This window comes from Globicephala melas, chromosome 17 (assembly GCF_963455315.2).
Source record: "Globicephala melas chromosome 17, mGloMel1.2, whole genome shotgun sequence".
In the NCBI taxonomy this organism is placed as follows: domain Eukaryota; kingdom Metazoa; phylum Chordata; class Mammalia; order Artiodactyla; family Delphinidae; genus Globicephala; species Globicephala melas.
In genome coordinates, this window is record NC_083330.1 from 40,303,572 (window position 1) to 40,318,809 (window position 15,238).

At 48.9% G+C, this 15,238-nt stretch overlaps 1 protein-coding gene across 1 annotated transcript in view; it reads left to right on the forward strand.

The window, feature by feature from the left end:
- Window positions 1-11,848, forward strand: part of PTDSS1 (phosphatidylserine synthase 1) — a 65,081-nt gene extending 53,233 nt beyond the window's left edge. Inside the window, exons 11-13 of the mRNA XM_030862939.2 lie at window positions 8,050-8,118; window positions 8,861-8,930; window positions 10,753-11,848. Coding sequence (XP_030718799.1) covers window positions 8,050-8,118; window positions 8,861-8,930; window positions 10,753-10,862 — 249 coding nt within the window. The 3' untranslated portion in view covers window positions 10,863-11,848. The remainder of the gene's footprint in view (window positions 1-8,049; window positions 8,119-8,860; window positions 8,931-10,752) is intronic.
- The last annotated feature ends 3,390 nt before the right edge of the window (window positions 11,849-15,238 follow it).

Below are 15,238 nucleotides of genomic sequence, written 5' to 3' on the forward strand. Positions count from 1 at the left end.
GAGGTGTTTTTGGAGGTAATCAGACCATACAGTTTCTTCCCCGCCGGCCGACTTTATAAGCCTGTGAAGGATGTGTTTTCCTCTCGGAAGGGAAGAGCCCTGGGGGCCCCCAGCTCCGTTGTCCTGGGACATTTCCCTCCTCTTTCAAATGAAGCAAGATCTTGCCTAGCTTAAAATGCTGTCATTGCGCTTCTTAATTTGTTTTGTTACTTTGGGGAAAAGTCTTATTTTACATTTAAGATTCTTCCCTTTTACTTACTTGGTCCAGAAAATTAACTCGGGTTTTTTTTTTTTTAATGATCATAGAAAATTTCAAACATACGTGGAAGTAGATAGGGGGTCGCTCACCCCTCATGCACCCATCATCCAGTTTCAACAATTGTCAACCCATGGGCAGTCTTACGTCCTTATATTCCATACTCACTATCCCCAACCCTGGGTTACTTTGAAGCAGACCCACTTTACTATTTCAGGACGTATCTCTCAAGAAGATAAGAATGCTTTTTGGTTGGTGCAACCACCATACCATTATCACACCTGCAAAAGAATTAATTCCTTCATACTGTCAAATAGCTAATCCACGTTCACATTTCTGATGTTTCCTTACGTTTTGTATTTTTTAGCAGTTGATTTGAATCAACATCCACTGATTGCAGTCGGTCGGCCTGCCTTTTAATAAAAGGTCTCTTTTAATCTACAGTTTTCCCTCTGTCTCTAGCTCTCTCCTTTACATTGAAGAAACAAGCTCTTTTGTCTTCTAGATTTTCCCTCAGTCTGGTTTTACTGACTCCATCCTTACTGTAACTGAACAGATTTCTTTGTCCTCTATACTTTCTGTAAATCGGTAGCTGGATGCAGAGGCTTAATCACATTCAGGTCTAATTGGTGGGGGCGGGGAGCAAAACTAAACTCTGTATTTCTTTTTTTGTGTGTGTGGTACACGGGCCTCTCACTGTTGTGGCCTCTCCCATTGCGGAGCACAGGCTCCGGACGCGCAGGCTCAGCGGCCATGGCTCACGGGGCCAGCCGCTCCGCGGCATGTGGGATCTTCCCGGACCGGGGCACGAACCCGCGTCCCCTGCATCAGCAGGTGGACTCCCAACCACTGTACCACCAGGGAAGCCCCTAAACTCTGTATTTTTAAAGTGTTTCTTATTGCCTTTTGTGGTGTCTATTTTTAGAGTTACTTGCTAGAAATCCTAACTGTGCCAGGGCACCTTGAGCCTGTTCTATCCTGTTTTATCTTGAACGATGAAAGGGAATAATGATCTCCTTTGTACTCAGGCTCCGGAATTAACGCTCAGAAGTACTTTTTCTGTTGCAGTGTGACTAGATATAAGGATTGGTTGGGACAGTGTGTCAGATGGGCCAGGAGATCTCACCATGCGCTCCTCACATTTCTGTCTGGCATGGGCACCCCAGCTCTGTGAATTGTAGCGTGACCCATGGCGGTGGGCAGGTGTGCGTGCAGCCCTCATCTGGCGTTGCTGGGACCACAGGGAGGTTGAGGCAGGCGGGACTCCTGGGACGTGGGCCAAAGGCCCTCCTCACAACGGCCCACTGTGGGCCTCCCCCTGGGGCATCAGCAGCCAGAAAGGTCTCCCCAAGGGCGTGTCCAAGGAGCGATCTCTGGTCACCCAGCTGGTGGGGCTCCTCCAGTCTCTCTCTAAGTTGTAGAGACTTTCGCTCTGTTTTACTGATTAGACACTTAGCATATACCTCCTTACGTTGGTGAGCTTTGATCTGCCTTGGTGTCTGTGTGACAGTAACTTATTTTGAGGACATGACCCGTTTCTCAGTCTCTGTATCGCTTAGCATAGTCCCTTATAAGTCTGTCATGTTGCCACGTTCTTGTTAGAGCTGCCCTGGTGCTGGAGCCACGCAGGTAGGTGATAGTGAAGATTTATTCATGCTTACTAGGTGCCAGACACTGTTTGAAGCACTTTTCATGAATTGCATATTTGATCTTTACACTTTGAGGGGAGGTACTTTATTATCCCTCTTTTATAGATAAAGGCGCAGAGAGGTTCACTCACTTACCTAAGGTCACACAGGTAGCATGTGGCAGAGCCAGGACTCAAACCCAGATAGTCTGGCTGGAGATTTCCTGCTCCCCCTCCACAGGTGTCCCCCTTCGGAGGATCTCCAAGTCCACGTGGGAATTACACAAGCAAACTACTTATATTGCAAACATCATAAAAGATGTTTGGGTTGTAGTGAGGTAGATGGACCTAGAATCTGTCATATAGAGTGAGGTAAGTCAGAAAGAGAAAAACAAACACCATATGCTAACACGTATGTGTGGAATTTAAAAAAGCGGTACTGATGAACCTAGTGACAGGGAATAAAGATGCAGACGTAGAGAACAGACTTGAGGACACAGGGAGGGGAAAGGGTACGCTGGGATGAAGTGAGAGAGTGGCATGGACATATATACACTACCAAATGTGAAATGGATAGCTAGTGGGAAGCAGAAGCATAGCACAGGGAGATCAGCTCGGTGCTTTGTGACCACCTAGAGGGGTGGGATAGGGAGGGTGGGAGGGAGACGCAAGAGGGAGGGGATATGGGGATATATGTATATGTATAGCTGATTCACTTTGTTATATTCACATTTTTATAAAGCAGAAACTAGCACACCATTGTAAAGCAATTATACACCAATAAAGGTGTGCAAAAAACAAAAAGAAAGATGTGTGTGCACGGAGCTAGAGGAGCCCTAGAGAGAGCAGCAGACAAGCTGGGGTGAAGCTCCTGGAGGTGATGTGTGCTCAGGGTCACAAAGGATCACAGTGGACGGCTCCCCCATCCCTCAGGTGCCCCAGCCTAAGACCCAGGCGGCTGCTTCCTCTCCACTGTCAGCCCCCATGTCAGCCCTCTGGCTCTATTCATTCACCCGGGTGGCCCAGCTCCAGCCCCTCCTCTGTTCCCACTGCCTCTGCCCTCTAGACACCCATTTTCTCCATCCTGCCCTTCACCTCCATTCCCTACACTGCTGCCGGAGTGATCTTCCATAATTCCAATCGGGACCCCTTTGCCCTGCGTAGAATCATTTCCCCTATCGTTGGGGCCTAGAGGGCCTAACAGTACAGCATTTCCCCCCACCAGGTTCAGAGCAATTAGAGATAGTCAGGATGGACGAAGGCTATGGAGGCAGAACGGCAGCTTTACTACTGAGAGTCCACATTTTTCGGTATCAGCTTCAGGTGCGTGCCAACAAGGGGCTTCGGATTAGTGAACCCCAGAAGCAGACACGCTTCCTCTGCAGCCCCAGGAAGCAGGGCGCCCACATTGCGCTGGTGGCCTCGCACCCAGAGGGAAAGAAGGGAGACGCCCAGCTTCCTTGTCTGTTATTCCCTAGTCCGTTAAGATACTCGCACCTCCCTGGGGAAGGGGCGAGGGGTGAGGGAAAGCAGGAGTGTTATACCAGGGAAGCCCCCTCCGTGTAGACAGAAACAGCAAGAAGGAACAGCATCCCCACCACAGACCTACCAGCTGAGATAGGAAGTCGTGCTTGTGTGTTTAGGGCCGTCATTCTGGATCGTTCACCACACCCGCCGCCTGTACCCTGTGCTCGGGCTCCGCCAAACTATTCCTAGATACCTCAACCCACCATCCTTCCAGAGTCGTCTTGCCTTCACCCAGGAGGCTTCCTCTGCCCGATCTGCGTGCTTTTCCCTGCGTTCTCTACCTGGTGAATCTTAATGCCAAGACCAAACTTAAATCCGTGTCCTGCATGCAATACGCTCTCACCTGCGAGGCAGACTAGACGACCCCTCCTCGGGGGACCAGCCGCATTTGGTACGTGTTTCTCTTAGTTCTAGCCCCAGTGTGATGTAACTTGGGGTATTTATATCGGTCTCCTCCACATGACACTTCCTGCTCACAGAGAATAAGTTTCCATTGTCCTTTTGTCCCCACGGACGCTAGCACAGGAAACACTCGGCACACGCAGGGAGGAGAAAGGACTGAGGTCAAGGGACAAAGACCGGGACACACAGAGGCAGGTTGAGAGACAAGCACGTCCAAAGACTCGAAGCCATGCCCGTGCCAGCGTCACAAGAGGACGGCAACCTGTTTGGGGAGCAAGAAGGAGAGCGAGTTGGAGGCGGAGGGGGTCGTCTGCGTAGGATGGGCTCTGTGTGTCTTGGTTGGAGATTCGAAGGTTTTTCAGAGGAAAGACTGTCTCACGGGGCAGCTGGAGGGTGGGAGAGTATGGGGGGGCGGATTGGAGAAGGGCTGAGCCTCAGGGTGTTGGAGGGGCCTCAGTGAGAACCTATCCAAGGCAGCGGCATTGAAGATGCAGAGAAAGGGCTGGATCTGAGAGCTACAGAGCCCAACTCGATAGACGATGTCCCCTTCTGAGAGCTGGGGAGGGCAACTCCAGGCTTTCCTGTTTGTGCCACTGGTGGCTTTTGGTGCTAGTAACAGGTTGGAGGATATCAGAGAAGCCCCTCGAAAGGAGATGAGTTAGGTGTGAGGAACTTTTAGATTTTACAGGTGAAGGTGTCTTGTGTCATTGGAAATTCTGGTCTGTCCAGTAGCACTGGAAAGACTCGGTCGGCGCTGGAGGTGAAAGAGGTGGGAGGCACCTGTGTGTAGGGTACGGTTGGAGCCGTTGTGTCGGTAAGAGTCGGGGAACATAGTGTGGGAAGGAGAAGCTGGCTGAGAATGGCGTCTGGGGAGCAGCCACATTTTAGAGGCCAGGCCAAGGGCAAGAAGCGGCCACAGGAAAGAGGACTTTGAAGATAAGCAGAATCCCCCAGTTGGTGTTAGCAGTGATGAACGCCGTGGAGGGGGACCTGGCCTGAAAAGAGGCCTTTGGCTGGGATGATTAGGGGTCCCCACTGCCTTGCACATTTACCAGTTAGAGAAAAAGAGTGGAAATAAGGAATAAGGTCCTGGCACATTTTTATAATCATGGCCTTTATTAGAGATCAAGATTGGTCTCAATCTTAGGAGTGAGGCAAACATTATTGAGTAAGAGAGCGTTGAGTTACGCCAGGCCTCCACACTAAGAGAAACAAAGCCCCCAATTATTCGCCTTGCCTGGTAGGAGAACGTACACAGAATCTGAGATCAGTGTGGAAGTAAAGCTCCCAGATGCTGGTTAATAAGCTGCCCCCGCACCAGTTGTCTGATTTGAGCACACCTTACCATAGCGTGGAAGCCACACCGGGGGGGGGGGGGGGGGGGTGTGCTGCCTTGGCTCTCAGCCCTCACGTTTCTCTTTCTTTCTTCCTTTTATTTAAACAGAATCCATACAACTGTCATTTTAAATCCAGGCCTTGACATTTTAAGTGGGTGCTTGCCTAGATTTCCACAGGTGTGATTGCAAACCCATAAATTACACGCTTTTGTCTCCTGGGACAAGTGTATAAAAGGGGCCTCTTGTACCCAGGTGAAGTGGTAAACTTGGCAGCTGCGGCAGGCCCTTTGCCTGGCGAGCGTGATGATAAGCATCTGTCTCCCAGCACCTGCCAGTGTTTGCCTGCCCCGCTGCAAAGCCAGCTCTGCTCAGCTGTTTGCTGCTGGAGCAGCCCCAGCTGCCCGCCTGCCCTCCCAGGGGAAGGGAGGAAGCTGGGGGACGAAGAGGAAGAGCCCCACACGCCTGCCCTCTGGTGGGCGGGTTGCGCAGTGACAGCCAGCCCAGCCCTGACTGCTCCCATGGTCTAGCGGCGCGGCGCTGCCCCCACCCCCCACCCCCGCCACCGCACAGCCACCGACTGGTCCACGGAGGTGGAACCTGTCCTCCCTGCCCTCCCTGTGAAACCTAGGCCGACCTGTTCTGCTCTTTGTCAAGGAGCTGACATATACATAGGTTTACACACTGCGGATGCTCTAGTCTTCCCACTCTTGCCATGCCGTGAAAATCGTACATTTAATCGTGGTTGTATATTAGAAATCTGAACAAGTACTGGAATATGTTAAAGATTAGAAGTAGTTTTCATTCTATAATTTGAATATATTCATTCATTGCCTAATTTTTTGATGGGGGATATGAGCTTTTTTTAAAAAATTCCTAATTTATACCAGTTTGTATATGGATTTAATATAAAATGAACTAGTTAGTGGATCTTCTTATATTTCATGTTACCTCTCCACCATGCCGCTATTCACACTTCACTGATGTAGAAGGAGAATGGCCAGCTGGAGCGCTTGGACTCCTTTCTTCCTTGAGACTTAAGGTGACTCTGTGCGCCCAGCAGACACTCAGTGAACGTCACTGACCTGAGGAACTGGGCCAGGGCTGGACTACAAGCTGCAGTGATGAGAACGCACAGCCCAGCCTTCCCTGCAGCCTTGGCTCTACCCTCCAGGCTGTGGGCTGTGCAGAGGGATGGGATGGGACTGGCTTTTCCCATGGTGCTTTGCTTCCTCCAGGAATGGATGAGTGGACAGATCAGTAGAGATATAAAGATGTGTAGACATAAAATCAGTATTTATCTCGATAGCCGTCCCTGAAATGTGATCCAGGGATATAAAGAGACCTGTGTTCTGGCTTCAGTCTTGCCACACTCTAGCTGTGTGTCTTTGAGAAGGCAGTCGCCTCTGAGCCTTCATTCCTCTGCTGTGAAATGAGGAGAATTGAAATTAACGATCTCTGAGGCAATGCCTCTAGATCTAAAGTTACGATTCTTAGAAAGAATTAAAATTATTCAAGAAGGGAAGAGTCCATCATGATTTCACAACTGTTCCCATGACTGGGTCAAGGTGGCAGGTCCCCAAGAGGAAATGCAGTGGAAGAGATGGAGGTTAGCAATTCTTGAAGAGGATTCACTGTCAATGGGTTCCTAAATCAAGGAATTCTGAAGAAATGTCATGGCAGGACGGGCAGTTTGGTTTGGTTGGGTTTTGGTGATCCACTTACAGTCGCGAGGGGAAGGGGAGGCCTGGCTGGAGGACCTGGCCCAACACACTGCTTAGTCCAGACAGCCAGGAAGTTTTCCCCAACTTGTAGTTTTTTGACACATTTTTAAACTTTGGATTCTTAGGTGCTATTTTTTTCCTTAAATTAGAGTATAATTTAAGGTGCAGGGGGGCCAGTGGGGCACACATGGGGGGAAGCGGAGGTGATCCTGGCCTCTGGGTACCCGTGGACCACGCCCTTCTCTTTTCACACCAGGGCTCACAAGACATTTTTATTTTCGCTTTAGTTTCCTATCTACTTAACTGAGAAAAACAAAAGCAACCAGAACTGGGGTCAGAGTCGGGCTACTGAGACTAAAAAGCAGCGCCAAGCCCAGGGCAGCGGTGTCCTGCTGGGGTCTGCCACCTACACGTGGGTGTGTGTCCTCAATGCCGTCCGGCACCACTGTGACCCCAGACTGAATGAAACTGCTTTTTCATTCAGAAATCCTCTTCCCCTCAGAAGCTGACAAGCTAAGTCCTTTTTTTTTTTTTTTTTTTTTTTTTTTTTGCGGTACGCGGGCCTCTCACTGTTGTGGCCTCTCCCGCTGCGGAGCACAGGCTCCGGACGCGCAGGCTCAGCGGCCATGGCTCACGGGCCCAGCTGCTCCGCAACATGTGGGATCCTCCCGGACCGGGACACGAACCCGTGTCCCCTGCATCGGCAGGCGGACTCTCAACCACTGCGCCACCAGGGAAGCCCAAGCTAAGTCCTTTTAACTCTTTCCAGTGATGGGCGGCAGGGTACAGAGGATAGGCTGTGAAAATCAGGCCAAAAAGAAAAAAAAGAAATACAATGTAGAGTCCTATCCGTCCTCTTAGGCAGAACCTGCAAAGCTGTTCAGAAAATGCATCCCACCTGATCCACATCTAGAAATGATCTTCACCCTGACAGTGGAGTCACAGTGGTAACTGTGGCCTCATCGGAACTCTTCTTGCCGAAAGCTTTAGGGGTGCTGCCCCCCGGGGTTCACCTCTGCCGCATCCAGCCATCCTGTAACCGGCATCCCGGGAGAGAAGGCAGAAATGCGTCGAGCCATCGTGTATGAATTCCCATTGAAACCCTGAAGTTCCGGGAAGTGGAATTCTTTGGTGCACCCTCACTTATAAAATGGTTTTGTGCTTGTTTTTCTCTTCCAGGCGTTCACTACCTTCCTGTGTCTGTACGGCATGGTTTGGTATGCAGAGCACTATGGTCACCGAGAAAAGGTATAGAATGGAAGGTGGAGATGGCCTTTTATTTAAACTAACCACGTCCTGCTTAACGCTTTAGCCCAGAGCACATGCACGTGAGGATGTGGCATGTACGGCACAGTGAGAGCCGGGTGTCAGCCTCCCTGCTTTAGAAGCGTAGCCAGTTCAGATTTCACTTCCTATCAGTTGCCATCCTTACGTGTGACTGCCCTATTCAATAGGGCAGGACTTTTATCCTCATTTCTTAAGGGGGTTAAAGCTTAATTATTTGTTTATATATATATATATATTTTTTTAAATTGCATGTCAAGCCCCAGAGCAGTTTTTGAAAAGCTAGGTCTTTCACTCTGTCCAGGCCTCTACCTGTATCCCAGCCTCGGGCTCCCATCCGGAAACTCCTGCCCTGCCCACTTCATAGTAGATGAAGATTAAGGTAGAGGATAGATGTGAGTGGGCTTAAAATGCTGTAGCAGTCTTGTCAACTGTAATTATTTTTAAGTAAAAATAACAGCTTTCATCCTTTATTCATACTTTTAGTCTAAGGAGCTAAAGGCGCTTCCTAGAAGATGTAATCTGCATCCCCTGGGATATAGCCTTGATCTTATAGCTGAGAGCATAAGCGTGAGGTGATCCTGCACTTGCTGGTGGGGATCCCCAGCCCGGGAGAGGCCGGGGTTGAGCAGCCTCGCTTGTTTGCTGGTCCCCCTCCTCCCGGGAGCACTTGAAATTCCACCACTAAGCCTGCCTCTCTCCCTAGACCTACTCAGAGTGTGAAGATGGTACCTACAGCCCTGACATCTCCTGGCCTCACGGGAAAGGTACAAAAGGTATCTCTCTCTTGCTCTTTGTTAAAAACGCTCCTGGGTCCTCTCCCTCCCAAGGCCCAGTAAAGGGATTTAGCATCAGTATTTATCTTCCGAATGTTGATAAATATATGCCCTGAAGGGTCTCAAACCTACTCATCGCGTGTCTCCTGTTACTTATTAAGAAACATGCAAAGTGCTCACAGGTTCTGCCCAAGAAACTTGCTTCGTAGGAAGAGGTGCCCCGTGGTTCTGCCTTTTCTGAGACAGGAAAACGTAACAAGATCCCACTGTCTCAAGCATCCTGATGGGGATGTTCCTCCTCTTGGCTTTCACCGTGAGTGAAAAGCGTTAGGAAGAGCTGTGTGCCAGGAGGAGAAAGCTTTCCGAAGAGGTGGATCGACTTAATCGTGTTCATTCAAGAGATAGGCCAGCACGAGGGGGCTCTCAACAGTGTAGTCAGGGATCTCCCACTGGCCTCTCTCCGAGGAGCATTTTGGAAAGATTTGGGGCCACCTGGTTATCTTAAAGAATTTGACTCGTAGAACAATGACCCACTGGATAGTAATTCCATGTCAGTTATGAGGTGATTGTGGGCTTGACTGAAGGAAGAGAACTGAATGTCAGGGACCGTGAATTTTAACCCACAGAATCGCTCGGAGAAGCGGGGACAAGGGAGGGGAAAACACTGCTGAGGCAGTTGCTCTCCTGAGTTCTTTTGGGGTGAAGCTCATCACAGCTGTCCCCAGCACTACCGAGTGCTGGTCACCCTGAGATGATTTCTCCTGAATCAGCAGCCTGTTATGGAATGCTGATGGAGGTAGGCACAGGGGTTCCCCTGGGCTCCCTTATTCAGAACCATCCTAGAGATCAGTCCATGGCAATTCCGGGTTCTCCACTGAAAAGACTAAAAGAAACAAGCAATGGTAGAGATATAGTTAAATGAAAGGCAGACAGCTTAAAAAAAAAAAATCTGGGCCCTGGAGCAGAGAACCTTTTGGCTTAGCTGCTAAGCCAGAGATTTGCCATGTTCTCAGCCCGAGGGCAGAGCCAGCCTAATGCCAGAAAGTTCCGATGACCTTCCAGGCCTTACACACCCCTACCCGGAATGCCCACCCTCACCCCACCACTGCCCTGGCTCCACCCTCCACCTGGCTGATGCCTGATGATTGCCCAGCACTCAGCCACTGTAGACGTCTTTCTCTAAGCTCCCACACAAATGATAGAGGGTGACAGACGACACCGCCCCTGCAGACCGTGAGCTGCTTGAGGGCATGTGGCATCTTCAGTCTATGGCTCCGGGGCTGCCTGTCATGAGCAGCAGATTTGTAAAGGTGGCTTCCAGATCCAACCATTGAGGGCATGTAATATCTTTGATCTTTGCCAAGTCAAGAATCCATTCCCATTTAGGGATTTAGAAACAATGGTGTGTAGCAGGACAAGGTGTGGACACCTAGCTGATGCGTCCTTTGATTGCTAAGGTAGACTCGACACCCATGTGGTTTGTTTTCATTGTCCCTCCTTTGTGCTTCGATGTTATTTGTGCTCTCGCTTCTGGTCCCCATCACCATGACCACGATCCGCCCTACGGTGTGAACGTAAACATCCTCAGGGCGCTCCTGTCTTTGTGGAGCCATGGCTTGCACACCCTGGCCCCAGCTGTGCTAGCTCAGTGCCGGGGCTTCTGTGCCTTGATTCATTAACGAGGCCACTAGATGGCGCACAAGGACCAGTGGAGGAGCGGTGGGGCGGCCCGGACAGGGAGAACCAGAATCAGAGGCTTCAGAAGCCCCGAGCCGGGAGCCCATAGCCCACGGTGACGGTGTGTCCCGATTCCTTTGGCCAGGTTCTGAAGATGGCCCACCCAAGCATCCAGGCAACAGCGAGAGCCATTCTTCCAGAAGAAGGAATCGACATTCCAAGTCAAAAGTCACCAACGGAGTTGGAAAGAAATGAAGGACCCTGGTTAATCAAAGATGTTCCAGGGAGTGCCTCAAACCAGGAGGGGACGGAATCGGCTGGACCTCCCTGCGGGGAGGTCGAAACGCATAGCGTGAACGGGAAGGAGTGGGGGCTGGGAGGGGTCATTATTTGAGAGCATAAGTCTTGTTGCCCACAGACCCGGCCACACGGGGCAGACCACTGCTGGGGGTCCTTCGCCACTTGGGTGTCTCTTGTAACTTCAGCACTTGGCACGTGGTCACCGGTAGCAGGACCGTGCTCAAAGGAGAGGGTAGCTATTTACTCAGTTGCCAGAAGCAGTTCTGTGCTTGCGTGCGTGTGTTGTGGATGCAGTTTAAACATCTTCACTCAGGCAGGGCGCCAACCAGACGGCTGACGGACTGGTCACCAGGTTTTATTTTTCTGAATCTGCCTTTCCGTTTGACTGACTGGTTTAAGTCCAGGCCATTTACCTGTCTTTTATTTTGTTGTTTCTTATTTTTTATGTCAGGATGCTTACAAGCCTTCAGAAGCCACCTCTGAGGTTGAACTGGGGGAGATTTCTCTATTTTTTCCTAGAGAAAAAAAGGGGGGGAGAGTTTGTGTTACACTTCAGCAGCCTTCTCCCCTTTTTAGGACCTGAAACTACACAGCGGTGGGTGGAAACCAGGCTGAGGAAAGGTTAGCTACCCACGTAGGATCCTGGGCTTCAGATCGGAACCTTTTTGTTCCCTTTCCAATGTCGCTTGTCCAGACTTATCCACAGTGCACAGGCGTGGACCTGCCGAGAGGCAGTGCTCACCGCAGCCCCTCCCCCCCAGGTGCCTTTTCCATTTTGTTTGTTTTCCTTCCGTGGTGTGTTGCTGACATTGTCTTTCAGTCCCGTGTGAGGTGCTGGTGAGTATTCCCTTTCATCCATCCGTGCCATGCTCTAGAACATTGACCCTGATATTCACCACCTCTGATGGATCCCTGTTTTAAATAAAACGGTTCACGTTAAAGCCCATCAAATTCTGTCTCTGTAAAGTGCTCGTTTCTTTGCCTCTCATTGGTATTTTCCACTATTTGTAAGCAATCACCGTATTTTTCAAGTGACTTTAGGGTAATAAGAATGTGTATGTGTTTCACGTAGTGAGAAGAAAAGAGAAGAAAATGTGTACTTAGAGGGCTTACAGACACATATGTCCCTTTTCCTAACCTTCCCAAGTGATCAAGAGGAAATGAACAAGATAGCCATTGTTTTCTTACTAGGGTAATGGTTACATCAACCAAGCTGGATTTTTTTTCTCTAGCAAGTGGCCGGTACCCAGTTGATTTTCCTACAGATATAAACTTGCTGCAAGCAACCCTTTTGTTCCCTCATTTCACAGAGCACAAAGGTTTCGATGTCTTTTCCCCCTTTAAGGAAGTCTTTACCCATAGAAGTGTCATGTTTTTCTTTGCCTGCAAAAGAATCCCAGGGTGAAGGGGTTAAATGAGTCACGCAAAGCGAGGATCACCTGCTGTGCTCATTGCCAGCAGAGAAGTGTCGCCAGTCACCGGGCTGGTGCGCCGGGTTGTGCCGGCCCTGCGGTCCCAGCAGCGGCCCCATGCTTCCCGTGATAGTCCTGAAGAGAGGCAGAGGTGCTTGTCCCATAGACCCCCGCACTCTTTTATCACCCATCAGAGAGGCCTTTCTTAAACAGAGGCACAATGTAAAATTTGTTTGACTTTGAAAGTAGGTGAGTTTGTTTCGTTTTGCTTCTCCGAGCACGTCTGTGCATCACGGACATCGTGTACGTCGTCGGCCTCAACTCCACGTCCTCGTGCTGGGCCACCTCCCTGAGTGTCTCCAAGTTCGTTTTCTGGCGCTTTAACCCTCCTCTGATCAATAGCCGGGTGCAGCTGAAGAAGACGTTTCCTTCTCCAAGGCCGGCCTAGGAGAGGCCCCCGCCCACCTGCGATGACTTGGATTTCCTTGGGTCACGTGAAAGCAGAGTGCATGTGAGACAGTCTCTCCTCAGTGGCTTTGTACGGAACGGCCGGGAAAGTCCTCAGCTCCTTTCCGTGTCCTTTCTTTGAGTTTAATCTTTTCTTTTTCCCTTTCAGTAAGAGCTCTTGACTACAGTGTTTCCAAAACTAGTGCTTTCCTTGACCAGCCAGATCCACGGCTGCCATTTCCTCCTAGAAACTGTGCTGCTGGGTTTGGTCTACTTTTTCCACTCATTTCTATGCAAATGGGCTTCACGTTGATGAAATGTAAAATTTTCCTTGTCACCTATGTTTACTGAAGATCGCCTTTAATCCCTTTAATCAGAGTTGTCATTTAGTATCAGAAACGATTTGAATGCAAGTGATCTCACATTTGCCATTTACAGACTGCCCTCTTAAAAGGCACTGTTGTTTAGGACGTAATACGCGAAGAATTCTTTACGTATATTTCTCTGTATGTAGCATGGCATGGAGTGTTGAGTACTTTTTCTTTTTTGTCATTCTTGGTCTTTCCGTGGCCTTTCCCTGCCTTTCTTGTGTCTGTTTTCACCATTTGTAAAAGCCTTGGCCAAACTGCTCCCATAGCAATGCTAGGACACTTCATTGACCTGTTTTAAGCATTTTGATGATAAAAGACATTCTATAAATGCCAGTCTTATTTTCACCATGACTGCTTCTGTAGTGAGCTCATGAGTAAAGTACTCACCTAGGAGAAATAAAATTCTTTACCAAATACATCAGGTTCAGCCCTATTGGTCTCCCCTCTGAAGCCGCTCTGCATCATCTCTAAGTGATACCTCTTTTTGTCAGGGGTCTCCTTGTGGAATTGGACCCTTGGGTTGCCTTATTTGTTGATAATAGTGCAGTTACTCAGGCCCTTACGGGGGGAGCTAAATGCAGGGTGGAAAAGAAAAAATTTAACCATTGGAAACCAGAGGAAGTGAGCACTTTAAACAGGGGGGATTAATTTGTGTGCTCTGTGCTCTTTTAATTATGCGTAGGGTTACCCGCGTGTTCACCAGGTGGGCTTCACTTACAGAGTTCTTATTGCTATGAAAACCAGGTATCCCCCAGGTAGGTAATTGCAAATCCTCAATGTATTTCCCACTTTTATGATTGAAATCAAGATGTGAGGAGAACCAAGACTTCTGTTCATCAGTGTTTCATTACAGGTGCATCTCTTGCCTTCATCGTGCATGTACATTGCAAGGGTTATATTTGAGATTTGGTTCTTTGTGAGTTTCAGCATTAGTAATGGCTACGACCAATGGGCTTCAGAGTCTGGTTGCTAGCCCATAATAGATTTTTACAGCATTTCACTTTATAACATTTTATTCTAAACCTGATGCTAGGACTATCACAGGTGAAGGTTACAAATTTTTTTAATTTAACTCTGGTATTACCTTTGATGCAATAAATACCTACAGGTTTTTTATTTTGCTGTCTTCTGTGAATTTAGAGGAATTATTTATTAATGTCTACCAAAGAAGGGGGAAAATAGTTGGATGTGTATATTTTTGGTTTTTGTTTTTTTAGTGTGTGGGAATGCTGAAATGTAAAATTTTCCTTGTCACCTATGTTTACTAAAGATCGCCTTTAATCCCTTTGAGAAATTCATCTGCAATTTTGTCTACCTTGACGTTACCTTTCTTCCATCCTCTTCGCGTAAACCCAGTGAGGACAGAAACATCATTCAGAAAATAGAATTTGCCTGAGAGTTTTGCTTTCCCAGCTGATGGCAACCAACTACCCAACCTACTTAGCCATTCTGGGCTCATGCTTGAACCTCCTGTGCCCCAGGTGTTCATTTTGTTTGCTTGTTTTGTTACTGGAATGCTCTGAAAACATTCTCCAAGGGCCTGCAAGTTGTGGGCGCCCATATGCCCCAAATGGCAGGAAGGTTTGCTCCGATGTGCCTGGCCTCCACACGGTCTCCCCAGGGCCTCAGATACCAGTGTTCCCGTGTACCCCTTTTCTGGACACTGAGTAAAGGGGACTCGTGTGGCTCTACAACACAGGAAATAAGGTTTGTTTGCCTTTAAAAGAAAAGCAGATAAACCTGAGACCAAAGACCTAAAATACTGCATTCTCATGTCTGAAGTATACATATTATAGCCTTGATTACAGTGTCAAATTGCGGACAGGATTTATGTTCCAATCCATACTGGAAAATCTGGACTGTAAACCTTCTTGTTCCCACTTGCCTGACTCGGTCTCATCGATCCAACTACGTATTCACGGGCTGATTAGGTATTTTATGGACGCAACCTGGGAAAAGCTTATGAAGACCCCCAGGTTTCAAAATGTTGAGAATCCTCTACCTTCTCTTAGACTGTGTGAAATCCAGGCCAAGAGCAAGGGGATGCGTTCACTAGGGCCACCGCTAACAAATCTTCCAAAGGCATTTGAAGGACCGGGAT